Genomic DNA, 26,866 nt, shown 5'->3' with positions numbered 1-26,866 from the left:
GAAGTCGGTTAAGATGCCGAACTGCAGTCGGGTCAAGACCCTGATGAGTACGACAAGCACGCAGATGAGCTTCCCTGATGTGGTTTTTGACAGTTTGTGCAGACCTTCTTCGGTTTTGCAAATCCACAGTTTCAACAGCTCCTGCAGGTGAAGAAGCCAGATGTGGAGGTCCTGGGCTTCCGTGGTTACACGTGGTCTGCAATTGTGAGACCGGTTGACCGTACTGCCAAATTCTCTAAAACGATGTTTGAGGCAGCTTATGGTAGAGAAATTAACATTACATTATCTGGCAACAGCTTTGGTGGACATTCCTGCAGTCAGCATGCCAATTGCACGCTCCCACAGACATCTGTGGCATTGTCTTGTGTGACAAAACTGCACATTTTAGTGGCCTTTTATTGACCCCAGCACAAGGTGCACCTGTGTAATGATCATGCTGTTTAATCAGCTTCTTGATATGTCACACCTGTCAGATGAATGGATTATCTTGGGAAAAGAGAAATACTCACTAACAGGGATGTAAACAAATTTGTGCACAACATTTTAGAGAAATACTTTTTTTGTGCTTATGGAACGTTTCTGGGATCTTTTATTTCAGCTCATGAAACATGAACCCTTTACATGTTGGGTTCATATTTATGTTCAGTAAAGTATCCCCTCAAAATAACTTAAGGTCAGTGTTAAGTTCAGGAGCAACCAAAGTTTTTCTTGAAGCTACAAGACCATAAGTTGTTGTGTAATGTGTCCTGTGATGAAACGGTATTCTGAGATATATATTTTTTTCCTCCAAGGCAAAAAGTCCAAACGTTGCGGCAGTTAAGCATTCCTCCGTGTTTGTTCCAAACCCATAACCCTCTGTGTGTCTCGTCCCCCTCCAGTACTGATGAGACGGCGACAGAGAGCATCCTGAAGGCGGAGCTGACCATGGCGTCTCTGTGTGGTCGTCTGGGCCTGGTCACACCCCGCGACGCCTTCATCACAGCCATCTGCAAGGCCTCATTGCCCCCACACTATGCCCTGACTGTTCTTAGCAGTAACGCAACCAACCTCAACAACAAGGGTCAGTACCCCGAGGGTGTTTGGTGTGCGTTCATAGCTGTCTTATCTCATGGCATTGCTACAGATAGTAGGGTATCAGCTCTGTGATAATTAAACACATGTGCCTCTGAGGAACTTGATAAAACAGTAGGTAGTTGTTTATGTGTACACTTAATTAGCAAGTCTCTCTGTGTGTACAGTGGCTTGCGAAAGTGTTCACTCCCCTTGGCATTTTTCCTATTTTGTTGCCTTACAACCTGAATTAAAATAGGTTTTTGGGGGGTTTGCATCATTTGATTTACACAACATGCCTACCACTTTGAAGATGCAAAATATTTTTTGTTGTGAAACAGAGAAATAAGACAAAAACACTGAACTTAAGTGTGCATAACTATTCACCCCCCCCAAGTCAATACTTTGTAGAGCCACCTTTTGCAGCAATTACAGCTGCAAGTCTCTTGGGGTATGTCTCTATAAGCTTGGCACATCATAGCCACTGGGATTTTTGCCCATTCTTCTTGGCAAAACTGCTCCAGCTCCTTCAAGTTGGATGGGTTCCGCTGGTGTACAGCAATCTTTAAGTCATACCACAGATTCTCCATTGGATTGAGGTCTGGGCTTTGACTAGGCCATTCCAAGACATTTAAATGTTTCCCCTTAAACCACTCAAGTGTTGTTTTAGCAGTATGCTTAGGGTCTTGGCCTGCTGGAAGGTGAACCTCCGTCCCAGTCTCAAATCTCAGGAAGACTGAAAAAAAATTCCCTCAAGAATTTCCCTGTATTAGGCGCCATCCATCATTCCTTTTATGCTGACCAGTTTCCCTGTCCCTGCCGATGAAAAGCATCCCCACAGCATGATGCTGCCACCACCGTGCTTCACTGTGGGGATGGTGTTCTCGGGGTGATGAGAGGTGTTGGGTTTGCGCCAGACATAGTGTTTTCCTTGATGGACAAAAAGCTCAATTTTAGTCTCATCTGACCAGAGTACCACCTTCCATATGTTTGGGGAGTCTCCCACATGCCTTTTGGCGAACACCAAACATGTTTGCTTATTTTTTTCTGGCCACTCTTCCATAAAGCCTAGCTCTGGAGTGTACGGCTTAAAGTGGTCCTATGGACAGATATCCCAATTTCCACTGTGGAGCTTTGCAGCTCCACAGGGTTATCTTTGGTCTCTTTGTTGCCTCTGATTAATTCCCTCCTTGCCTGGTTTATGAGTTTTGGTGGGCAGCCCTCTTGGCAGGTTTGTTGTGGTGCCATTTCTTTCCATTTTTTAATAATGGATTTAATGGTGCCTGTGGGATGTTCAAAGTTTCTGATATGTTTTTTTTTAACCCAACCCTGATCTGTACTTCTCCACAACTTTGTCCTTGACATGTTTGGAGAGCTCCTTGGTCTTTATAGTGCTGCTTGCTTGGTGGTGCCCCTTGCTTAGTGGTTGCAGACTCTGGGGCCTTTCAGAACAGGTGTGTGTGTGTGTGTGTGTGTGTGTGTGTGTGTGTGTGTGTGTGTGTGTGTGTGTGTGTGTGTGTGTGTGTGTGTAAATATATACTCAGATCATGTGACACTTAAATTGCATACAGGTGGACTTTATTTAACTAATTATGTGACTTCTGAAGGTAATTGCTTGCACCAGATCTTATTTAGGGGCTTCATAGCAAAGGGGGTGAATACATTTGCACGCACCACTTTTCTGTTTTAAATTTTTTGAAACAATTTTTTTCACTTCACCAATTTGGACTATTTTGTGTATGTCCATTACATGAAATCCAAATAAAAATCCATTTAAATTACAGGTTGTAATGCAACAAAATAGGAAAAACACCAAGGGGGTGAATACTTATGCAAGGCACTGTATGTGTGAGAGTGTTAAGCTCTAAAGCAGGGATCATCAACTAGTTTCAGCCACGGCCCGGCGGCCGCCAGTTGGGGAACCCTGCTCTAGAGTCCTGACTGTGTGTGATCTCCATACTAACCACTGTGATACTCCACATACAGTGCCTTCGGAAAGTATTCAGACCCCTTGACTTTTTCCACATTTTGTTACGTTACAGCCTTATTCTAAAATTGATGAAATAAAAACAAATCTTCAGCAATCTACACACAATAACCTATAATGACAAAGTGAAAACAGGTTTTTAGAAATGTTTGCAAATGTATTACAAATGAAAAAAATAGATGCTTTATTTACATAAGTATTCAGACCCTTTGCTATGAGTTTCGAATTGGGGCTCCAGTGCATCTTGTTTCCATTGATCATCCTTGAGATGTTTCTACAACTTGGAGTCTATCTATGGTAAAATCCATTGATTGGACATGATTTGGAAAGGCACATACCTGTCTATTTAAGGTCCCACAGTTGACCGTGCATGTCAGAGCAAAAACCAACCCATGAGGTTGAAGGAATTGTCTGTGGAGCTCCGAGACAGGATTGTGTCGAGGCACAGATCTGGGGAAGGGTACCAAAACATTTCTGCAGCATTGAAGGTCCCCAAGAACACAGTGGCCTCCATCAAATGGAAGAAGTTTGGAACCACCAAGACTCTTCCTGGAGGAGACCGCCCGGCCAAACTGCAATCAGGGGAGAAGGGCCTTGGTCAGGGAGGTGACCAAGAACCCGATGGTCACTCTGACAGAGCTCCAGAGTTCCTCTGTGGAGATGGGAGAACCTTCCAGGACAACCATCTCTGCAGCACTCCACCAATCAGGCATTTATGGTAGAGTGACCTGGCGGAAAGCCACTCCTCATTAAAAGGCACATGACAGCCCGCTTGGCGTTTGCCAAAAGGCAACAAGATTCTCTGGTCTGAAGAAAACAAGATTGAACTCTTTGGCCTGAATGCCAAGCGTCACGTCTGGAGGAAACCTGGCAGCCTCATGCTGTGGGGATGTTTTTCAGCGGCAGGGACTAGAAGACTAGTTAGGATCGAGGCAAAGATGAAAGGAGCAAAGTACAGAGAGATCCTTGATGAATACCTGCTCAAGAGCACTCAGGACCTCAGACTGGGGTGAAGGTTCACCTTCCAACAGGACAATGACCCTAAGCACACAGCCTGGACAACGCAGGAGTGGCTTCTGGACAACTCTCTGAATGTCCTTGAGTGGCCCAGCCAGAGCCCGGACTTGAACTCATTTGAACATCTCTGGAGAGACCTGAAAATAGCTGTGCAGCAACACTCCCCATCCAACCTGACAACGCTTGAGAGGATCTGCAGAGAATAATGGAGAAACTCCCCAAATACAGGTGTGCCAAGCTTGTAGCGTCATACCCAAAGAAAACTCGAGGCTGTAATCGCTGCCAAAGGTGCTTCAACAAAGTACTGAGTAAAGGGTCTGAATACTGTTTTTGCTTTGTCATGATGGGGTATTGATGAGGGGGAAAAAACGATTGAATCAATTTTAGAATAGGACTGCAATGTAACAAAATGTGGAAAAAGTCAATGGGTCTGAATACTTTCCGAAGGCACTGTATATCATTAATCCTGGCTGTGCCTGAACTGTTTCCCTGTTCCATCTGTTTAGTTGCACCAAGATGAATGTGTTGGGGGGGGGGGGGGATACACAGACAGTTACAAACACTCTCTCACACGCAGTCACAAACATGCCCTTTCTCTCTCACACTTACACACACATACTTTCTCTCACTCACACACACACACACACACACACACACACACACACTTCGCATATTTGCTGTGAGAGAGAACTCGCAAATTGGCTTCAGCAGGATGGGTGTTTGCCTTAGGAGTTAATTAATCAAGTCTAGCATGTAGCTGGCTTGTCTGTCACTCAGTCTGGTGTATGAATGGAAATGACTCATGTTATTGTCATCAGAGTGTCTGTCTGAGTTACATTGTGAGGAGAAAAAAACCAAGACTCATTTCAACTAAGGAGTAAATATATTGATTGACCTCCAAATGATTTAGTCCTTGTGGTCGTTGCTTTCGTTGAAGACTCTAAATAAATGTGTGTGTGTGTGCTCCACAGCCTACTCTATTCAGGGCCAGAGTGTGCAGATCATCAGTCCCTCTAGTGAGTCTCATCAGCAGGTGGTGGCTGTGGGACAGCCTCTCACTGTACAGCCCCAAGGCACTGTGGTGGTAAGGGACCTCTACACAACATTACTACAACAACACAACTAGTGGGCACATGTTAGACGTTCACATAATACAGTACAGACAGTAGTGTGATATAACAGTGTGTCTCTTTCTCCCTCTCTCTTTCTCACTCAGCTGACTGCTAAGAATATCCAGTGTATGCGGACCCTGTTGAACCTGGCCCACTGCCACGGGGCAGTGCTGGGTACCTCCTGGCAGCTGGTGCTGGCCACACTGCAGGTACACTACCACCATACTGTACCCACCACACAAACACACTGGCACAGCTCTACAGTGTATTAAAGCCATGCCTGGATTTCCTGTCCTTTTTCGGCTATTGACAAGCCTAAATATTTCAATTTATTTTATGGTATATCGGAAGTGGTCTGAGTGAATCACTCTCTTTGACTTTTCTCACCACCTTTTATGCCCTTCCTGTTCTCCATCTATCTCTCCCTTTCCTCTCCTCTCCCAGCACCTGGTGTGGATCCTAGGCCTGAAGCCTGGGGTTGGAGGTGCTCTGAAGCCTGGTCGTGCAGTAGAGGGGCCCAGCACGGTAAGACTCTATCGCCCTGCCTTACGCAGTCACGCTGTAACGAGTCAAATTCTCTGCATCAATTAGCAACAACTCCCATAGGGTTTCATTGGCTATTCGCTACTGCTCTTCAGCCCACCAGCTTCACCGTTCAGCTCTCTGACTCCCCCGTGTTGTCTGTGTGTTACAGGTGCTGACCACGGCTGTGATGACAGATCTGCCTTTCATCTCCAACATCCTGTCGAGACTCTTTGAGAGCTCCCAGTACCTAGATGACGTGTCACTGCATCACCTGATCAACGCACTGTGCTCCCTCTCTCTGGAGGCTATGGAGATGGCCTATGGGACTAACAAGGTAATTACTTCACAGGTACTTCATTATTGTAGATGTAGCCAGAGCGACAACGTATGACCTCTCTGTCTTCTGCATGAGCCTTGAGTTACTTAATGTGTATTAGAAACCGGGTAGTTTGGGTCCTGGATTTTGATTGGCTGGAAGCTGTGGTATATTTAAGCAAGAAGGCCCGAGGGGGTGTGGTATATGGCCAATATAGCACGGCTAAGGGCTGTTCTTAAGCACGACGCAACAGGGAGTGCCTGGTTACAGCGCTTAGTCGTGGTGTATTGGCCGTATACCACATTATAAACTGGGTGGTTCGAACCCTGAGGGCTGATTTGGCTGACAGCCGTGGTATAACAGACACTATACCACGGGTATGACAAAACATTTATTTTTACTGCTCTAATTACCTTGGTAACCAGTTTATAATAGCAATAAGGCACCTCAGGGGTTTGTGGTATATTACCAATATACCACGGCTAAGGGCTGTATCCATGCTCCATGCTGTATCCATCCTCTACAACATCCGTAGAGTACGACCCTACCTCACACAGGAAGCGGCGCAGGTCCTTATCCAGGCACTTGGCATGTCACGTCTGGACTATTGCAACTCGCTGTTGGCTGGGCTCCCTGCTTGTGCCTTCAAACCCCTGCAATTTATCCAGAACGCAACACCTGGTGTTCAAGCTTCCTAAGTTCTCCCATGTCACCCTGCTCCTCCACACACTCCACTGGCTTCCAGTCGAAGCTCGCATCCACTACAAGACCAATGTACTTGCCTACGGAGGCTATGTCCAAACCCTACACCCCAACCTGAGCACTCCGTTCTGACACCTCTGGTCTCTTGGCCGTCCCACCCCTACAATAGGGCAGCTCCCGCTCAGCCCAGTCCAAGCTCTTCTCTGTCCTGGCACCCCAATGGTGGAACCATCTTCCACCTGAAGCTAGGACAGCAGAGTCCCTGGCCATCTTCCGAAAACATCTTAAACTCTACCTCTTCAAAGAGTATTTTAAATCATTCCAGAAACCCCCCCTCGCACCCCATCCTCACCCTGACCCCCACCACCACCTCTCCTCCCCTTTTCAAAAAAGCCTTTTGTGAACTAACACTCACACTTGACCCCCCCCCATGCCTACTATTTACATTTACGTCATTTAGCAGACGCTCTTATCCAGAGCGACTTACAATGCCTGTGAAGTGCGGTTGTCCCACCTAGCCATCTTAAGATGATGACTAAAATGCCAAATGTATCCAGGCGGGTGGTATATATGGCCATATACCATACCTCCTTTATTGTTTTAATACCTATATCCACCAAACCAATCACCCCTGTGTTCTGTCGTCGTCCTGTGTCAAGGAGCCGTCTCTATTTGCGGTAGCCAAGCTGCTGGAGACGGGCCTGGTCAACATGGACCGTATAGAGATCCTGTGGAGGCCCCTCACTGGACATCTGCTGGAGGTACGTCTTCCACTAACCATCTATAGACCACATTAGACCTTTTTAAAGAGGAGGGTAGTGAAGTGGTAGACTGTGTGCAAGTCCGTTTCTGTTCTCTTGCCAACTCCTTCTGCAATTGTTATGCCTTGACAAAGAGCACAGATGGATCTAGGGCCAGGTTAGTGAAGTGTTTTTTTGGGGGGAGGGCTATGCTGTAGCCTGTAGGTGTATGTCCTTCGGTACGTACATTTCAAGCCCTCTCGTATCATGGTAGGGACTCTTCCATTTCTAATGCTGTGAGTGGCATCTGTCCCCTATTTAGTGATAGTGTTATAGCTTTACAGATGCGGTCCAATATATTGCCACCCTTACACGATTCACTGTTTCTTCTAAAATAAATAAAAATAGTGTATTTGTTTGATATACAACTGCACAAGACCAAGAAGAACTATATATATTTTATATATATATAAAATGTTAAAGGCCTGGACTAAATGATTCAAAATTTGAATTAATTTGGTTGGAGATGAGTGATTCTTGTTTATGTGTAATTGCAGGATGTATACAGGGTGAAAATATCCATTCAACCAGTTTTGAAAAGAGAAAACGGAGCACTCTGCTTCATTGCACTCCATTGTGAAGTGCCAGGGTGCCAATATATTTGACTGCATCTGTATCTGTGGCAGTTCTGTGTGTATGGGTGTGTGTTTGTCTGAAACGAACGGTTCCTCTTTAAGTTGTCTTTTCTCTATCTCCCTCTCTTTTGCAACCCATGTCTGTTTTTGCAGAAGGTAAGCTCGGAAACTTCTCCTCCCAATCATTTGCTTTCTCTCTCTTTCTCTCTTTCATTCCGTCTGTCTCTCTGCCTGCAATCAAGGTGTTGGAGCTGAGAGTTTGCGAAGTGCAGCTTGCGACAGATTTCTGTTTGCTTCGCTGTTAATGTTTGATCAAAATTGCCTCGCACACATGAGTTGCATTTCTGGAACTCTGTTTTTGTTTGTGTGCATACTATGCAGATACCTGCACATTTAATGCATCTTACCTTATCATCGCTAATGATATGCCAGCCTTTCTAGGCCAGTCACACACTTGTTTGACGTTGGCCAACAGGTAGACAACACAGACACTTGTGGGCTGTGAAGGGGGAGTGCTGATGTGGCATCTCATTCACTGGATCTAACAGCCCAGGGGAATAGTGAAATGTGCAGCAATGCAAAGCAACGAAATCTGGCTGATTTTTACCAGAGCTTTCATGATTACGTGTCTGTCAAATGGAATGACCTGATTTTCACTGTTGTGCGAGTAGAAAATCACAGGCATACAGTCTGTTTTAACCACCTGCTGTGAGAAACGGGTGGGCATACTGTTTGAACTGCCCCTGACTCAGATCCCTTGCTCTCTCTATCGATATCGCTCTCTTTCTTTCTCTCTCTTTTCTCTCTCTCTCCCCAGCTTTCTCCCAACTCTCTTTCCCCCTCCTTCTGCAATGCTTGTGTGTGTACTGTGTGATGTGTCTGATCTCTCTCTCTCTCTCTCTCTCTCTCTCTTTCTCTCTCTCTCTCTCTCTCTTTTCCTGTGTGTGTGCCCTACCCAATGATGTTACCTGCTGCAGGTCTGCCAGCACCCCAACGCCAGGATGAGAGAGTGGGGGGCTGAGGCTGTTACCGCCCTCATCAAAGCTGGCCTGGCCTACAAGCACAACCCCCCTCTAGCACAGAACCAGGTACTGCTACTACTCCATCTCTCTCATCTTCACCCAGTCACATAGAACGCAAATACAGGAAACTACTGTACACTATGCTATCTAGAATTCGGGTGGCTGTTACAATGGAAGGTGATTAGATGACTTGCTTTTAGTCGGATTACCATACCAACCCACCCACACATAGTTGACATTGTATGTCTTAAGGCAGTGATTTGTGTGCTTGTCGTTGTTTATGTATTATAACCACTTCCTACTCTCACCCTCTGTCCCTTTTCTTTCTCTCTCTCTCTCTCTCTCTCTCTCTCTCTCGTCTCTCTCTGTCTCTGTGTGTGTGTCAGAGGCTGCAGCTCCTGCTGTTGAACCCTCTGAAGGAGCTGTCCAACGTGCTCCATGCAGACATCCGTCAGAAGCAGCTGGAAAGCGTGCTGCAGATCCTCCAGAGCCAGGGAGACAGTCTGGGTCCAGGCTGGCCCTTAGTGCTGGGGGTCATAGGGGCCATCCGCAACGACCAGGGGTGAGAGGGAGAGGGGGGGTTAGCATTGAAAAAGGAGAGGGCGAGAGACTGGGGATGGACGATGCAGAGTGAAAAGCTCCGTGATCCATATTTAAAAGCTGAGATGTAGCCCTGTTTAACACCTATTTCATCTTAACCTGCTGTATTTTCTCTCTTGTCCAGTAGTAGGCTATTCACTCTGTTTTATGTCGGAGTCTGACAAGTGTCTGTCTGTCCCCTGTCGCCTAGAGAGTCGTTGATCCGAACAGCCTTCCAGTGCCTGCAGTTGGTGGTGACGGACTTCCTCCCCACCATGCCTTGCATGTGCCTCCAGATCGTAGTGGACGTAGCCGGCAGCTTCGGTCTACAGAACCAGGAACTCAACATCAGCCTCACCTCCATAGGACTCCTGGTACAACCGCAGCATATTGCATATATTGTTTTATATTCTGTATTGTATTGAGTTTTTACTTCATTCTAGTTCATATTGCTGCTGCGGTTATACAAAGCTTATACTTGCTGCTGCGTCCCCTCAAATCGTTACCTTTTTCTAGTATTTCAACATGATCTTTTGAAAGTGACTAGTGATTTAATCAACCTCTCTCTCTCTCTCTCTCTCCCCGTTTTCCCCAACAGTGGAACATCTCCGACTACTTCTTCCAGAGGGGTGAGGCCATCACCCAGGATCTAGAGAGGGAGGAGGCCGCGCTGCAGAAGCAGGCTCAGGAGAAGGGCGAGCCCCTGAACAGGCCCTTCCACCCGGCCCCTCCCTTCGACTGCCTTTGGCTGTGTCTATACGCCAAGCTGGGCCAGCTGTGTGTGGACCCCCGGCCCGCCGTCAGGAAGAGCGCCGGTCAGACCATGTTCTCCACCATCGCTGCCCACGGCACCCTGCTGCAGCAGTCCACCTGGCACATCGTCGTCTGGAAGGTACTCAGTTCAGCCAGTCACAATGATCATAGACAAAGTCCGTCTTGAAGGGTGCATGGCTGTAGACTCCTGTGGCGTACTGAAAGGTAGTCAAATGCTCAGTCACTGGCCCTCGTCTGTCATGGAATTGTACTTTTGGGATCTATCAGTTTAATGATCATGCGTGATCAAGTGCTGCAGCTAGGACTTTATACCCACCTTAATGACCATCTGGCCGTCCACGTCGACTCCATTTTTTTTATGTCTGTGTATAACCAGGTGCTGTTCCACCTGCTGGACTGTGTGAGGAAGTCTTCCACCACGGCTGACAAGGAGAAGATTGAGTCAGGGGGCGGGAACATCCTCATCCACCACTCACGGGACACGGCTGAGAAACAGTGGGCGGAGACCTGGGTGCTGACGCTGGCAGGGGTGGCTCGTATCTTCAACACCAGGAGATACCTGCTGCAGCAGCTAGGTGTGACCGTGTTTAACTGTTCTTCTGGGGACGTTTCGTTAGTCCCCACAAGGTCAACTGGTATTTCTATGGGGGTTTAGGGTTAAGGTTAGAATTAGTGTTAGGGTTAGAATTACGTTATGGGTTACGGTTAGGTGCTAGGTTTAGGGTTAGGTTTTTGAGTTAGGATTAGGGGTTAGGGAAAATAGGATTTTGAATGGGACTGAGTTGTGTGTCCCCACAAGGTTAACTGTACAAGACTGTGTGTGTGCCTGCATCAGTTGCCTTCCACTGTAGATAGATATGATCTCATAAAGTCATCAGTCAGTCTAGTCAGTTGACAATGGTAAATAGTAAAGATCTTGTGCTCTACGGACGGTACTCCTCCTCCTGTCAATACATTTATCTCCACGCATCTTCAATACAATGCCTTTTTATACTATACAGTCAATACGGTACCTTTTTTTAATACATTTAGCCCAACAATGACCTCTTATCTGATTGTGTGTCCACTCCACTCCACAGGTGACTTCTTCAAGGCGTGGGAGGTGCTGCTGGACCACATCCAGTCTGCTGCCCTCAGTAAGAACAACGAGGTCTCCCTGGCCGCACTCAAGTCCTTCCAAGAGATCCTCCAGATCGGCACGCCCGTCAAGGACTCCGCCATGCCCACCGAGGCCCTCGCCCTGGCCGTGATGGGCGTCCCCCCTGTCCTCATCGACCCCCTCAGCGTCTCGGGACCCGGCAGACACCTGCTGCGCTCCGACTCCATGCTCGAGAGGCTGACGCGCTACAATGGAGCGGAACTCCAGGCCCCTCCCCAGGGGGAAGAGTCAGCGCTGGAGGACGCAGCTCTGTGGTGGTCGGCGTGGAACACCTGGTACCGGACGGGCACGGAAAGCACGAGGCCCCCTAGTGGAGGGTCGGGGACAGACAGACCCTCCTTCGTCCCCAGCCAGCCCTTCCTGACAGCGTTAGTCCAGATCGTCCCTGCCCTCTACCAGCACATCGAGACTGGCTTCAGCATGGAGGACCTGAGGAAGCTGGGTGTGATCCTCCACGGGGCCGTGTCCATACCCATCAGCAGCGACGCCTCGCCCTTCATCCTGCCCTCCTACACCGAGGCTGTCCTCACCAGCCTGCAGGAGGCCGTGCTCACAGCACTCGACGTGCTGCAGAAGGTGGGTGGGCTGCCACACCAGATACGTTACAACTTAGTTTTTTATGAAGGGTTGTTATATGGGCGGCAGGTAGCCTAGTGGTTAGTGTTGGGCCAGTAACTGAAAGGTTGCTGGATCGAATCCCCGAGCTGACAAGGTAAAAATCTGTTGTTGAACAAGGCAGTTAACCCACTGTTCCCCGGTAGGCCGTCATTGTAAATACAAATAAAAAATATGAACAGCCAAAGGCATTTTCCAGGTGCTGATTTAGCTAGTAGTTTGATCCACATACTTTTCAAAGCTCAAAGGCTCCCTTTTTGAGTAGACGTTTCTTCTTTGTCCTCTGTGTTATAGAAACAAGCATGGCAATTTTGTCATTTTAATTTTTCTCCTACACTTAATATGTGCTATTGAGGCTGATATCCAATTGTGGGGATCATGTTTAACATGATCCCCTGATGGGAGTCAGTGGTGACTGAGGTGGCCTGGTTCTAGTGAGGTTAGTAGTAGGTAAGGTTCCTGTCTCTTCCTCTGCAGGCCATCTGTGTGGGCCCAGAGAGCCTGCAGGTCATGTACCCGGCCATATTCGAACAGCTGCTCCTCTTTGTCGAGTTCTCCTGCAAGCCCCCCCAGTACGGCAAGCTGGAAACCAAACATGTGGCCAACGCTAAATACAACCAGGTAACGAATCACAATCTCTCTCTCTCTCTCTACCGTTGTCTTTCTCTATCGCTTTGTGTGCAAGTTTGTCTTCCGCTCTCTTTCAAGCGTTCTCTCTTTCTCTCTCGTTGTCGAGATGTCTCGGATATTTTCATTTAATGGAATGTTGTTGAATTTTTTTCGATGCCAGTCGTCTGTTTCTCTCCAGATTTTCTGAGCATGGTCATTCCCCCTCTCTGACGTTCACGAAGCTCCTCCCGTTGCTTTTGTCTGGTCCTCATTGTGCCCTGCCCTTCCCTATTGTCCTAATCACATGACACATAGCTGGGTCTTTCAAACCGCATCTGCAGCCCTAAACCATCCCTCTTCTTTCTCTCTCATTCAGCACGCTAGCTCTTCAGGCTGGTAGCACGCTAGCCGTTAGGTTACTTTTTTCCAGTTTTCGGCAGGTCACAGACCAAATTCACGATTCTTCCCTTTTCTCAAAATGAAGGACAAATGAGACCCAATGAAGTCTACGTTTTATTGATTCACTTATGTCGTACAACCCCTGTTTTTTTTGTAGGTTAGTTGAGAATGCTTTCTTTGTTCACACTACGTTCAAAACAGAAGGGAATCTTTAAAACAGGGTTAGGCAACTAGATTCATACTTGGGAACAGATTTTCCTGTTTTTGATTTAACACATTTTAAGCTGAATTCCTGGTGATTTTACAGTATTTTTTTGGGACCAAAAACTAAAATCCTGAATACACAGTGCAGGGAAAATGTATTTGCCCCATTTCTGATATTCCCCCCAAAAAATTGGGCATGTTTTTGATAGTGAATGTTATCAGATCTTCAACCAAAACCAAATATTAGATTAAGGGAACCTGACATTACAAATAGCAAAACATGGCCTGACATTCTCCTGTAGAAATTCTCTGATGCTGAGCAGAATTCATGGTTCCTTCTATTAAGGCAATTTGTCAAGGTCCTGAGGCAGAAAAGCTTTTCCAAACCATCACACTACCACCACTATGCTTGACAGTTGGTATGAGGTTGTTACTGTGGAATGCAGTGTTTGGTTTTTGCCAGGCATTTTCGTCCAAAAAGTTTACTCAAATTTGCCTGGATGATCATCAAGACTCTTGGAAGAATGTTTCCTAAGTATAACTTTTTGGATGACATGGGTCCCATTTATGCATTGCAAAAACCAAACACTGCATTCCACAGTAACAACCTCATACCAACTGTCAAGCATAGTGGTGGCAGTGTGATGGTTTGGAAAAGATTTGCTGCCTCAGGACCTGGACAAATTGCCTTAATAGAAGGAACCATGAATTCTGCTCTGTATCAGATAATTCTACAGGAGAATGTCAGGCCAGCCCTCTGAGCATAGCTGTGTCATTCGGCAAGACAATGATCCAAAACACACAATCATGTCTACATGAAAATGGCTAAAAAGCAACACATTATACATTTTGGAATGGCCTAGTTAAAGTCCAGACCTAATCCCAATTTGAGATGTTGTGGTAGGACTTGAAACGAGCAGTTCATGCTTGAAAACCCAAAGATGTTGCTTAGTTACAGCAGGTCTGCATGGAAGAGTGGGACAAAATTCCTCCACAGCAACGTGAGAGACTGATCAACAACTATAGGAAGTGTTTGGTTGGAGTCATTGCATTTAAAGGTGGCACAGCCAGTTATTGCATGTAAGGGGGCAATTACTTTTTCACACAGGGGCCTTGGGTTTGCATAACTTTGTTTATGAAATAAAGTATGTAATTGATGTGTTATTTGTCTACTCGGGTTTCCTTTATCTAATATTAGGTTTTGGTTGAAGATCTGATAACATTCGCTTAGAAAGGGGGCAAATACTTTTTCAAGGCACTGTGTGTCTTGAAAAAGTAATAAATAATAATATTTATTATTATTATTTTGATTTTTTTTGTTATAAAAACTTTGGGGGGGACAAAAAAATACTCGCAGGCCGCCTGTTGCTGACCCATGCTTTAATAAAAAGCTAGGATCTTACTCAGTGTTTTTCTAACTCACACTTACAAAGAAGTACTGACTACAAAGAAATACTGTCAACTGGTGTACCAGTTCCTTTTTTATATTGATGAGCTGGTTTGTTTTCATGGTGGTGGCAGAATCAGCTATGCTAATTAACGCTACGCACTCACTCGGAAGTAAAAGCTCAGAGTCTGTCAGTTGACCTGTCAGTCATTTATACTGTCACTTCGTCAGTCTGTTGTTCAATCAAACCATTAACAAACATGATTGTCACGGTCAGTGGCGACAAGTTGGTATAAGAACGCCAGGCGCCAGCAAACAAGTTAATTCTCATCTTCTGATTGTTCTGTTTTTGTGTCGTACTATCCATCTGGATCAACCTTTAGATCCAACTGTTTGCACCGGTGAGTTACCACCTCCCTTCTTCAGCCCCCTTTAGTACTCTTACTCAACTGTATTCAGCTGTGTTCTACTGCTCAATGGTCCCATCGCTACTACAGTAGATGAGGTCTTACCATGCAGTGGGTGAAAAGCCTCATCTACATCACACACTCCATATTACCTACCCCTCTTTGTTCTGTCTGCCACTAACAAGTGGTTATGCCTCTATCTGTCCCTACTACCTACCTGTCCATCTCATCCTTATATCACTTATCTTCCTGACTGTGTTTGGGTGTTGTCCATATTTGTAGATGTTTTTCTATTGCAAGTTTTATGGTGCTTTGGTCCTCTTAGTATTTATGTAGAGGGAGGTTTTCAACTTTAGTTAATCCCACTCTCTCTTTCTCGCTCTCTCGTTCCTTCTGTCTTTCTCTACAGGCGGAATGGGTTGCCTTAAACTACGTGCCCTTTGCCGAAAGGTCCTTGGAGGTGGTGGTGGACCAGTACCACAAAACAGCCTGTCACAAAGCTGTCATCAACGAGAAAGTCCTTCAGAACATCATCAAGGTACTGTCTCCAACATTACCATCAAGACATATAACTTTGTTTATAAGTGTTTGTGTAAACGGAGTAGCTCGGAAACTGGAACTCCTAGTTGTGGAGCTACTCCCTAATGTGAAATGTCTACACCATTCTGAATATATTCTATATCTCCTATTGGAGTCCATCATCATACTCCAGTCGCTAGTGTTTCTGTCATAAACGAGCTGCTCTTTGTCGTGGGGAAACAACATCCCTTCACAAAGCTGTCAGGTGTTCCTCTGTTTCCTGTGGTTCAATGGCATCCCAAGTTCTTTCTCATTGAGGCCTGATGTATGTGTGTGGGACCATCTGACCACTCTCTTCCAGTATCATCTTATTAAAGCAATTCCCAAAACTAGAAGAGTACTCTGCCAAGAACTCATTAAGAGTTTCCCTATGGATATGTTCAAACCAACCCCCATCCTCCCCTCTCTCTTTCCTCTCTCTCTCTCTCTCTCTCTCTCTCTCCTGAGAAAGGTCATAGCCATAAAACCTTGGGGGAGCCCACTGTGTATGGAAAAAGGGAGCCGTTTGTCACAAAGACGGTCTGTTTCTGTTCCGTTACTTATTTTTCCATGAAAAAAAGAAGGAAAACATCAATGCCTCAACAGCTCCAGTTGTTTAGTTGCGTCCGTGATTGATGTTACATCTCTAGGTCTCTGTGTCATTACTGAGTTCCCCCCCCCCAGTGTTCCTCTGAGTCTGTCAGTGTAATTGTTCAACTGCACTAGCAGATCTGGCACCAGTCATGTCCATATGTTGGAGACTCCCATTGTGTTACCATCGCCCCTCCCCCTCTTGTCACAGAGACTCTGAGATAATGTGTAGCATATTCAATCACACTGCATCTAAATATTAACCTTAGTGATCTTAATTCCCCCCCCCACCTGCTCTCTCCTTGGATCCTGAGGAAATAGCCTGGAAATCGAGGCTAGGTGTTGGCTAATGCACCAACAGACCTGGCAACCAGTCTTGTCCCTACATTGAAGACTCCCATTGTGTTCTAACCCCGTCGTTTCTCTCCATCCTCCATAGACCCTGCGGATGCCCCTGGGCCTGAAGTATGCGTGTCCGTCAGAGAGCACGTGGAAGCTGGCCGTGTCATCCCTGCTCAAGGTGTTGTCCATCGGGCTGCCCGTGGCCCGCCAGCATGCCTCCTCTGGGATGTTTGAAACCATGTGGCCAGAGCTGGCCAACGCCTTCGAAGATTTCCTCTTCACCAAAAGGTAGGTACCCCCTTTTCTCAGGCAGTTCATCTAAAATATCTGAGGCACTCCCTTTTACCTTTTAAAAAGCTTGTGTTGTGTATTGGTATTTCCTTATTCAAAGATTTTTTTTTTTTTTAAAGGTCCAGTATGTAGCTTTCTGGGCAACCTGATCAAATTCACATAGAAATGAAAGTTGTAGATCTGTTATTCTCATTGAAAGCAAGTCTGGTTCGTTCTGTGTGCGCTATTTCTATGCTTCCCATTCTTAAGTTTTCGCTTCTGAGTCTTTTTAGTATTGGTGTTGTACACCAGCTTCAAACAGCTGAAGATACGATATTTTGGGATATTGAAAATATATTTCACAGCGGTTTAGATTGTACAATGATAATCTACACTTGCTTGTTTTGTCACATAAACTGAAATTAGGCAAACGTTACATAATTTTAGCAACCAGGGAATGGTGGCGTGATTTCTCCATATTGTGCCTTTAAAGCAAGTCTGACAGACTGACATTTTGATGCACCTGCATCTTCCTCAGTCTGGGAAACGGTCATTGATTCAGTATAGACCATGCATGGAGGAATGGGGCTTGATTAGCAGTAAAGCAGTAGCTGATTCACTGCATTTCTGTTGTTTTACAGCACACCTCCAGACAATGTGTCCATCCAGGAGTTCCAGAAGAATGAAGCCATTGATGTTGAGGTGAAACCTGACTTCACGTCAAGCAACCTTTCAATTAGATTACCGCATTTATTACCTGCCCGTCACGGAGGTCTGTTTGTGTCCTCTCCGTGTGTTCTGTAGGTGGTGCAGCTGATCAGCACAGAGATTTTACCGTTTGCCAACTTCATCCCCAAAGACTTTGTTGGTCAGATTATGACCATGCTAAATAAAGGATCCATTCACTCACAGTCCTCCTCATTTACAGGTAAGAAAACACTGGGTCAGAATTACCCACTCTTATTCCCAATACCTCATGCTTTTTCCACCGAAGATTACCAAATGTGGGCCATACCTTATTTTTTTTCTCTCTCTCCAAATACCTTTTTATTCTGTTTTATTTACTGATACTATAATTAATAACAATAGCAAATATCTAGCATCACCTAAAGAAAATAACAAGATGCGCTTTACTGTGTAGCACTGATCTGTTCTACTACATCCCCTCTCAGCATGTCTTTCCTACCATCCACAGAGGCAGAGATAGATGTGCGGATGCGGGAGGAGTTCTCCAAGGTGTGTTTTGAGACGCTGCTCCAGTTCTCCTTCAGTAACAAGGTGTCCACGCCCCAGGAGGGCTACATCTCCCGCATGGCCCTCTCCGTGCTCCTCAAGAGGTCCCAGGACGTGTTGAGGCGCTACGTGGATGATGAGAGGCTGAGTGGACGCTGCCCGCTGCCCAGGTGAGTCCACGAACACCACTAAAACAATAGCCCTAGAAGACCATAGTCACCTCTCTACGACCCCCCCCCAGGACAGGGATGTAATAGAGGGTAAACGCACCAAAACCCAGCCCATTTTGATTTTGTGAAGCGTGTTTATGCACCTATTACACAGAATTAGCATTCAACTTCAGGGCTTACACTGGAACTTTAGCTGAGAACTGGCAGCAGTTTCTCCGTCCATGTTCCTCTGGGTTCTCTCTCATTCTTTCTCTTTCATTCTCTTGGTATTCTTACGGGGTAGATTCAGGCAATTCCAAGGTAACAGTGACTCTGAGACACAGATTTGTCACTTTAAAATGTATGTCAAACAAAAACCAATGATTGCAAAGTTAAACAAACTATACAACTATGCACAATGACTACTTTTAACAATTTCCACTGAATATTGTACAAAAACACATTTACTTGAAGAACAGTGCAGAAGCAGAGTTTGGTAACGGAATGACAGCACAAACAGCACAAGGCGTCATTCCGTTACCAAACTTTGCTTCTGCACTGTTCAAGTACATGTGTTTTTGTAAAATTTTCTGTGGAAATTGTTCAAAGTAGTTCTTATGCATAAAGTTGTGTGGTTTGTTGTCCCCCACGATGACGTCTCCGCTCGTCCGTCCGTTCGTTAGTCACGCACGATATCTCAGACAGCACTGGCCCAATTTCGAAGAAACTTGGGTGAATGATGCATCTTGCCATACAGATTCGGCTTTGCAAAGTTACACTGATTGGCCTAAGGCGGGAACTATAGTAATTAACTGAAATTTGTGTGTCAAACCAGAGAGGAAGTGAGAGGGGTACAGTAACTGGGAGCAAAATCTGTCTTCTCCAGCAGGTGGTGTTTTTTTTATAGATTATTATTTTTATTTTTTTTGCTCACTAAGCGAGGAGTTTTTTGTATGGAGGTCAATGAGTGTCGAATTTGGTTAACAAAAATTGTAATGCCTTATTTCCTACGTGTGGCTTATTTGATGGAATAGAAGTTTCATAGTGCTTAGGTTGTTACGAGTGTACTGATAAATAGGACACGTCACAACCCGGCAACTTTATATTGGAGTTGTGCCGGTTGTTCAGTGGTGTAAAGTACTTAAATACAAATACTTTAAAGTACTACTTAAGTTGTTTTTTGGGGGTATCTGTACTTCACTATTTATATTTGACATTTTTTACTTCTACTTCACTATGTTCCTAAAGACAATAATGTACTTTTTACTCCATACATTTTCCCTGACACCAAAAGTACTCGTTACATATTGAATGCTTAGCAGGACAGAAAATAGTCCAGTTTGCACACTTATCAAGAGAACATCCATGATCATCCCTACTGCCTCTGATCTGGCAGACTCACTAAACAAATGCTTTGTTTTTAAATGATGTCTGAGTGTTGGAGTGTGACCCTGGCTATCCGTAAATAAAATAAAAAAACAAGAGAATTGTACCGTCTGGTTTGCTTAATATAAGGAATTTTAAATTATTTGTACTTTTACTTTTGATACTTAGGTATATTTTAGCAACTACATTTTACTTTTGATACTTAAGTATATTTAAAACCAAATGCTTTTAGACTTAGTAGTATTTTACTGAGTGACTTTCACTTTTACTTGAGTCATTTTCTATTAAGGTATCTTTTACTTTTACTCAAGTATAAGAATTTAGTACTTTTTCTACCACTGCTGTTTTCACATGTGTATCTGCCCTCTCTCTCATTGGCTAGAATGTTCCCACCTGATCTTGCCTCCTCCTGACTTCCTTCTAGTCTGAGTACCAGTCTCTTTAGCTAACATTCCACTCCTTGCTGCTCCGTGTCATTGCCAAAAAGTATTTGGCACACGACATGGGGTACAGGGTAACTGCCTTCCATTTTTTTAGACATTTATTTTCATTATTAGAGCGGCCACTTGAGTATCTGGTCAATATAATGGATCATCTGTGGTCACACACAATAACTGGAAATATGTTAGTCACACGTGATATCTCAATTGGCCCAAAGGCTGCATCATTCGTGAGGGACGACATGTTTTACTGTTGCTTTGTGCAACTTTGGAATCATTGGTTTTTGTTTGATATACATTTTTAAAGTGAAAAATCTGAGTCTGTGTCACTCTGTTACTGTGGAATTGCCCGTTCCCCGGTTGATGCACTGTCATCCAAAAATGTATACTGTGTTGGTTTACCATTGCAGCGTAGCGTAACCGTCTTTTCACAGTCTTCTGTAGTGGACAGAGGATGCCGCTTGATTGTCAACTTCTCAGGCTAATAGCTTAATCAAATAGGCATCCTTCAGATACACATTTCTGTTTTCAAACTGCCCCCTGTCCCTTTTCTCTGTGGTCTTTCTCTATTACTTAAGCAAATGCCACACTGACTGTAACAAATGACATATATTCAGGCCTGCTGCAAATAGGGCTTTAATTGATGGGTGCTCATTGTATGTCCCCCTGTTTGGTTCTGAATGCAAGTTATTTTTAAATGCACAACATTAATATGTAAGTATAATTATTCCATTCTGTTTATTTTTATTTCTAGGCAACAGGTGACCGAAATCATCTTTGTCTTAAAAGCTATCAGCACTTTGATGGACTCGCTTAAAAAGACCCAGCCAGAAAACGGTGAGTAGAAATAAAGAACTTAGAAAACAGACACAGATATCATTATTTTACTAGAGGCATGCAAAAGTGCCCTTGAGGTTGTTTATATTGTAATTTATCCAGACAAAAAAAAGCATTTACTTCTTCATTTCTAATGAAAACAATGATTTATTTAATTGCTTTCTCTTTCACATCTCTCTCTCTTCCTCTCCTTTCCACTCTTCTGTCTCTTCTTCTCTGCTTTCATCTCATCTGTCCTCCACTCCCCTGCCTTCCTCTCATCTCTTCTCCTCTCTCCTCTGCCCTCCTCCCTCACATCTGTCCTCCTCCCTCTCCTCTTCCCTCTGCCTCTCCTTTCCTATCCCCACATCTCCTATTCATTGCACATATATTCCCCATCCCATGGTGTGTGCCCCCCTACAGTGGATGGGACCACATGGGCCCAGGTGATTGCTCTGTACCCTACCCTGGTGGAGTGCATCACCTGCTCCTCTTCTGAGGTCAGCTCAGCGCTGAAGGAGGCCTTGGGGCCCTTCAAAGACTTTATGCAGCCCCCCGTCGCCAGAGTTCAGAACGGAGAATCCTGACCAGACCAATCCCTTTTTATAATGAAGGAATTCCTAATGAATGTGTCCTCCTGAGACCGAAACATCCACTTCTTCATACAAGTGGACAGAGGGAGACGGACGGGCTCTTTTACTCCATGTGAGCCCATCTAACCGACAGTAACCCGTGGTAACTGAGCTCCCCCCACGACAGCTCAGTCCACAATGACGACTCTGACCTGCAACACATGACATCAACAATGTATGCTTCTAAAACACTTTTGTTGATGCCACCTCCCATTCTTATTCTGACTGGCTGGACTTGTGTATTAACTGCTACAGTAAAAAAAAAAAAAAATGTTTTCTTTGGGTTTCGTTTGTTTTATTTGGATTTCCTGAAAGGAGAATCGATGTACAGTGTGTGGTGACAGTGTTGATGATGTAATTAAGAAAAAAAGTACTTGGGCTATATGGATCTTTAAGGAGAGGGAGGGGGGGGGGTGTATGGATTACCTTTTGTGACATTTTCAACAGCCAGGATTTTATTAAAAATCTTACTGTAACATTCCATGTAATCTATTAGCCGGCGTGAGAAGGGATGTATTTGTCTGTGTAAAATAAATGGGACAGTTCTACAATCAATTATTTGATTTCTCTGTGTGCCTCTGTGATGTCCTGTCCTTGACCCTGTATATGATTTGAATGTATTCTCCGTGTCATTTTCTTAATCATGTGAGATTGTATTTCAGAGTTTGCTTAGTCTCAGAAATCCCAAACCTAGTTTACGCTGGAACGTGGTTTACATTCTGGGAGTCTTGCTAGTCTTGTGTGACTAAAATATAGAAAATACATTTCCCACAATCCTGAACGAGTTCTGACTGACTGATTTTCCTTATGAACTGTAACTCAGTAAAATCTTAATTGCATGTTGCGTTGATATTTTGGTTCAGTATACAACCAGTTAGCAAGTCAAATGTCCTAGTTCCCGACTAGCACGTCAACGCGGCATTCTATCCAATCTATATTGGGCAAGCGCAAGAATGTTTTATTTGGTTGCGATTATGTATCTTCTTCAAGGTGACAGTTCGCAAAAACGAGTGTTAAGTGTTTCATTGTTGCGACAAACTGGAGTTTGTGTTGAGTCAAATGAGGGAGAGGACGGAGTGTTATCTGTGCACAGAGGAAAGGAGGAGGAGGAGTAGACTAGGGGTTGTCTTGGGCGGGGTTTCCCTCAAATTTCAACTCTGCTCATGAGACGACTGTCTGCTCAGGAGGTCGGATGAACATAACCCAGTCCCAGTCGTCTGGAACCGTATGTATCAGATCGGAATTTATGGATGCCAAATGTGTTTGTTCTAATTTGCACATTTTGTCTTGTGAGTGCTGCTATTTCAGTGTGTTTCTATCGGCATTTGACCATGTACTGGCTGAGGTAGTAGTTTGTGCTGTTGGTTGGGTTATGACATTGCCTGCTATGGAGATGACTGCGCAAACTACTGCCTTGCTAGTGCTGGTATTCCACTTCAAGCCGAGGAGTTTCCTGTTTATTCGTTTTGAAAAAGGTAAAGCTAAATCTATGTTAGTTGTAACAGCTACGTTGTTACATTGTAACTGTGGAAGTACTGTATTGTTGCAACAATCTTTCCGTTTTGCCTTACAGCTCCAGAGGTGGCAGTAAGTGGTAGCGATTGGAATTTTTAACTCAAATAAAATCATTTTCTTTCAAGGTGTAAAAAGCTGCTTGTGTCTAATTTTTTTGCATGTCACATATCATTGATGAACTACAGCTTTTTGGAAATAATTTTTTATATCCTTAATTTCTTTGATCTGGTTGCCTTTTTAATTTCATATTATCTAGGCTATCATGTATGGTTTTACAGGGAAATGCATGCAAGTGCCTTTTTTTTTCTCGATTGGTTTGAGATACTAATTTTCAAAAAAAGTTGATTGTACACCAGGGATAAAAATGTGGACCAAAAAGTCATATTTTGTATAGATATTGAGTTTCACCCTGAGGCAAAGTGGCTGCTGTCTCTCCAATCTGGAAAGCATGTAGGTCACGCTTTTGCTATATGATCGGCGAGAGCTGTGACGTGGCGCCCCTACTGCCCACTGGTAAAACTGGAACTGGCCTGATACAGCCTGCAGGCAGGCTACATTTATGGCTAACCATAACGTCCTTTGTTGATGTTTAGCATACCATCGGTCACTGGAGGGAGAGAGAGCAATATTGCAACACGTGACATCTTATTGTAAGCAAACCATCTAGAGTAGAGGTTCTTAAACTCGGTCCTCAGGACCCCAAGGAGTGCACTAATCATTAAGCTTTGATCATTTGAATCAGCTGTGTAGTGTTAGGTCAAAAAACTAAAACGTGCACCCCTTGGGGACCCGGGGCCAAGTTTGGGAAACGCTGGTCTAGAGGCAGGTGGCCAAGTTTATCCAAGGCACGTTGATAGAAAATGTGCAGTGTTGTTCCTTTGGCACCACTGACTGACCTCGCAATCTGACTCACTTAAGTCATCATCAGACTGCCTGACGTGCCACAGACACAGTTGCAGTATTTTGGCTACAGTATGTACTACAGAGAGCCTACACACATGAACCACGTGGCCAATGCAGCTCAGCACAGGGCTTTACCATTGTCTCTCTAAAAACAGAGTTGTGACTGGTTGGTTGCTGATATGGGTCATGCATTGTGAGTTACCCTCTTAAACCCTAGCTAGCTGCTGTCCAACTGCACCCAGTAGCATCTGCCTGTGCTGTGCTGAGCCCTGAATCAGTATGGCAGCCAAGTCTTGTGATGGAGGGGGGTGGGGACTGGAATGGGTAATGCGTTTTTGATAGGCTGCAGTAGCAGGCTGCAAGCCCCAGTCTGAAACTGTGCAGGCTGAAGTCCTCTAGCAGGAGTTCAGATTCAGAGCTGCCAGCCTCAGCCAAGACAGAGCCTGTGTCTAAAATGGCACCCTATATAGTGCACTACTTTTTGACCAGAGCCCTATCGGCCATGGACAAAAGTAGTGCACTTTATAGGAAATAGGATGCCAGCGTCAGCCCACACAGAGATACTGTGTTTTGCTCTCCTTTGTGAAGCTGCTGTTCTGACTGAAGATTGGGTCCTACTACACTTGACCTTCCTACATTGACACGCTGCAATATTTATGGGCTCACCATTTATCATACATTACGGTGCTGGCAGATATATGTTCATTTTTAGGGCACCATTTTCGCCAGAACCTTTTAGTAATAGAGCTTTGGAAGGATCGATAGTGTGTGGAGAATTCTGCAGGGCCAGGACTGCCTGCCTCCTTTTATTGCCAAGATGGTTATGTCATCCAGTCCTCTTCAGAGAGAGCTTACACATGGGTATCAACAATATTGAACACTGGTGTGCTGATCTTTCCTTTACTGATTCAGTTGGCTGCGCCATGCCAGGAAACATAATCAGCAATAAAATCAGCACTAATATAACGTGGCAGAAGTTAGAAATAACCAACCAAAAGACATTGTGAAAGCAATCAAATACTTTCTGCCTCAGCTTTCCCAGTGATGGCAAACTAAAGTGTGTGAAGTAAAGATCAGTCAGAATGAGGCAGTGCGGGTAGCTATAGGGTACTGTAGGAGTTATGGACAGCCTCTCCAGCTCAGCCTATCCAGCCCCAGTCATCCATCTTGTGTGGACGTTCACATTTGAGTCGGGCTGCAGATAAGTCAGCTTCGTTCCGTTCAGACCCCAAGGCAATAAATTAGAGCCCATTCCCTGTGGAAAATCAGCCTGCTCCCTCCTATGATTATGATCACATCTGCACCCTGGAACAGAACCATCTACCGCTGCCTCCCCTGCTACACCTTCTGATGGACCGGACTGGAGGATCTGCCTCTTGGTGTGTAAACTAAACATTCTCTACATTCCCCACATGCCTTTGCATTGCTAACAACACTGTAACATTATAGTCAAAAGGAAAGTTGTCCTGAAAGCACAGACAAAAGGAAAGACAGGACAGGCGGCACTTCAAAACTCCAACAAAGACATGACGTCCACAAATGTTTCACTTTTTAGAGCTTTTCGCTTTCTCTGGCCCTGTACCCCAAAATATCGAAACCCTTATAGGTTTCAACATTGGTTTCAAGCATTAACTATAATATAGCGCAACTTCAACAGTGGGACTGTAACACTTGCTGTAAAGGCCCGATTCAAATGTAGGAAATGTACACCTTTCCTGCACTCACCTTTCCTACGCACTTCTCAGTAGTTGGTGTTCAGATTTATAGAACTACTGCTCAACCCTTATCGTATTCAGCGCACACAAGGGAACCTCGCCTTCAAAATCCCTTTACCCACCTGCATAAGGTAAGTCTGAATACCAACTACTGAGAAGTGCGTAGGAAAGGCGTGAATAGGAAAGACATACATTTACTTAGTCTGAATCGGGCCCATAGCGCACATGCCTCACATGTGACTGTGCCCCCCTCCCTCACTCTGCTCCCATTTCCTCTAGCTGGGGGACTCAAAATATCTATCCAGTTTCCCTATACAGTCATTGATTCAGTTATTGATTGTGAGGTGCCTACTGCCTGCCTGGGTGTACCTGTACCCTCATTGCATTCACAGCGGCAGGCAGGGATGATGAGAATCGACCCTTGCCTTGCTTAGTCAGCTAGCTACTCCCTTGGTTCTGTTCTCTGCTGTGGAGCTATGTGACGACCTTGGAAAAACAATTCACCCAGACGAGAGTGACTGACTATGTCATCGCTGTTAAACAATCTGGACCACACACGCATGGGGGGAGTAGGAGTGGATTGCCAGATCAATGCTGGTCTGACTGTATGGGAATGGGTGGGGTAAGGGTTATGGACCAGATGGCTCTCAGACTCCTGCAGAGGACTTGGGAGTGTCAGACTCCCACTACAGCACTTTGATATCCAATATAGATTGTCTGTGTGCGTATGTACATGGGTGGATGGGTGTGTGTGCATATTTTAATCACTACTCAAGGATAGGATAATGTGGTCTGATAATAACAATACAGTATAATGGCCACTGCTGCTCCATAACTCAAGGTTACTTACGTAACCCCAGTTCTACGAGAATATGAGTGAGATGTCACACTATGGGATTTGCCTGGGCGTGTCCAGAGGTTTGAAGTATCCAATCACACAGCGTCTGTTGTGACAGACAACTCGAGTGGCGAATGAGGTAAGCCCCTCTCCTCCATAAACGTAGCCACTCGCCCGCCAACTGGTCATTGTCAAGCATGCCTCTCTTCCTTGTGCTCTTGCAAGCAGGGAAAAGTGGT

The 26,866-nt window shown here is 45.0% G+C and overlaps 1 protein-coding gene across 4 annotated transcripts in view; it reads left to right on the top strand.

Moving 5' to 3' along the window:
* Nucleotides 1-22,211, top strand: part of LOC106560994 (protein MON2 homolog) — a 49,607-nt gene extending 27,396 nt beyond the window's left edge. Inside the window, exons 14-35 of one of the 4 annotated variants that reach the window (XM_014124506.2) lie at nt 879-1,060; nt 5,026-5,138; nt 5,271-5,375; nt 5,611-5,691; nt 5,861-6,025; nt 7,369-7,470; nt 8,238-8,240; nt 9,062-9,172; nt 9,493-9,668; nt 9,897-10,059; nt 10,284-10,577; nt 10,836-11,034; nt 11,539-12,194; nt 12,711-12,854; nt 15,216-15,233; nt 15,649-15,777; nt 16,828-17,018; nt 17,642-17,702; nt 17,805-17,928; nt 18,196-18,403; nt 20,963-21,045; nt 21,448-22,211. In XM_014124506.2, the coding sequence (XP_013979981.1) occupies nt 879-1,060; nt 5,026-5,138; nt 5,271-5,375; nt 5,611-5,691; nt 5,861-6,025; nt 7,369-7,470; nt 8,238-8,240; nt 9,062-9,172; nt 9,493-9,668; nt 9,897-10,059; nt 10,284-10,577; nt 10,836-11,034; nt 11,539-12,194; nt 12,711-12,854; nt 15,216-15,233; nt 15,649-15,777; nt 16,828-17,018; nt 17,642-17,702; nt 17,805-17,928; nt 18,196-18,403; nt 20,963-21,045; nt 21,448-21,611 (3,472 nt within the window). In that variant the 3' untranslated portion in view covers nt 21,612-22,211. The remainder of the gene's footprint in view (nt 1-878; nt 1,061-5,025; nt 5,139-5,270; nt 5,376-5,610; nt 5,692-5,860; nt 6,026-7,368; nt 7,471-8,237; nt 8,241-9,061; nt 9,173-9,492; nt 9,669-9,896; nt 10,060-10,283; nt 10,578-10,835; nt 11,035-11,538; nt 12,195-12,710; nt 12,855-15,215; nt 15,234-15,648; nt 15,778-16,827; nt 17,019-17,641; nt 17,703-17,804; nt 17,929-18,195; nt 18,404-20,962; nt 21,046-21,447) is intronic. The other 3 variants (XM_014124507.2, XM_014124508.2, XM_014124509.2) reach the window with 3 other exon arrangements.
* Nucleotides 22,212-26,866: the final 4,655 nt, after the last annotated feature.

The sequence above is a fragment of the Salmo salar genome, chromosome ssa10, assembly GCF_905237065.1.
Source record: "Salmo salar chromosome ssa10, Ssal_v3.1, whole genome shotgun sequence".
Classification (NCBI taxonomy): Eukaryota; Metazoa; Chordata; class Actinopteri; order Salmoniformes; family Salmonidae; genus Salmo; species Salmo salar.
Note: the sequence above shows the minus strand (reverse complement) of the source record. Positions and strands in the feature narration are given on the sequence as shown.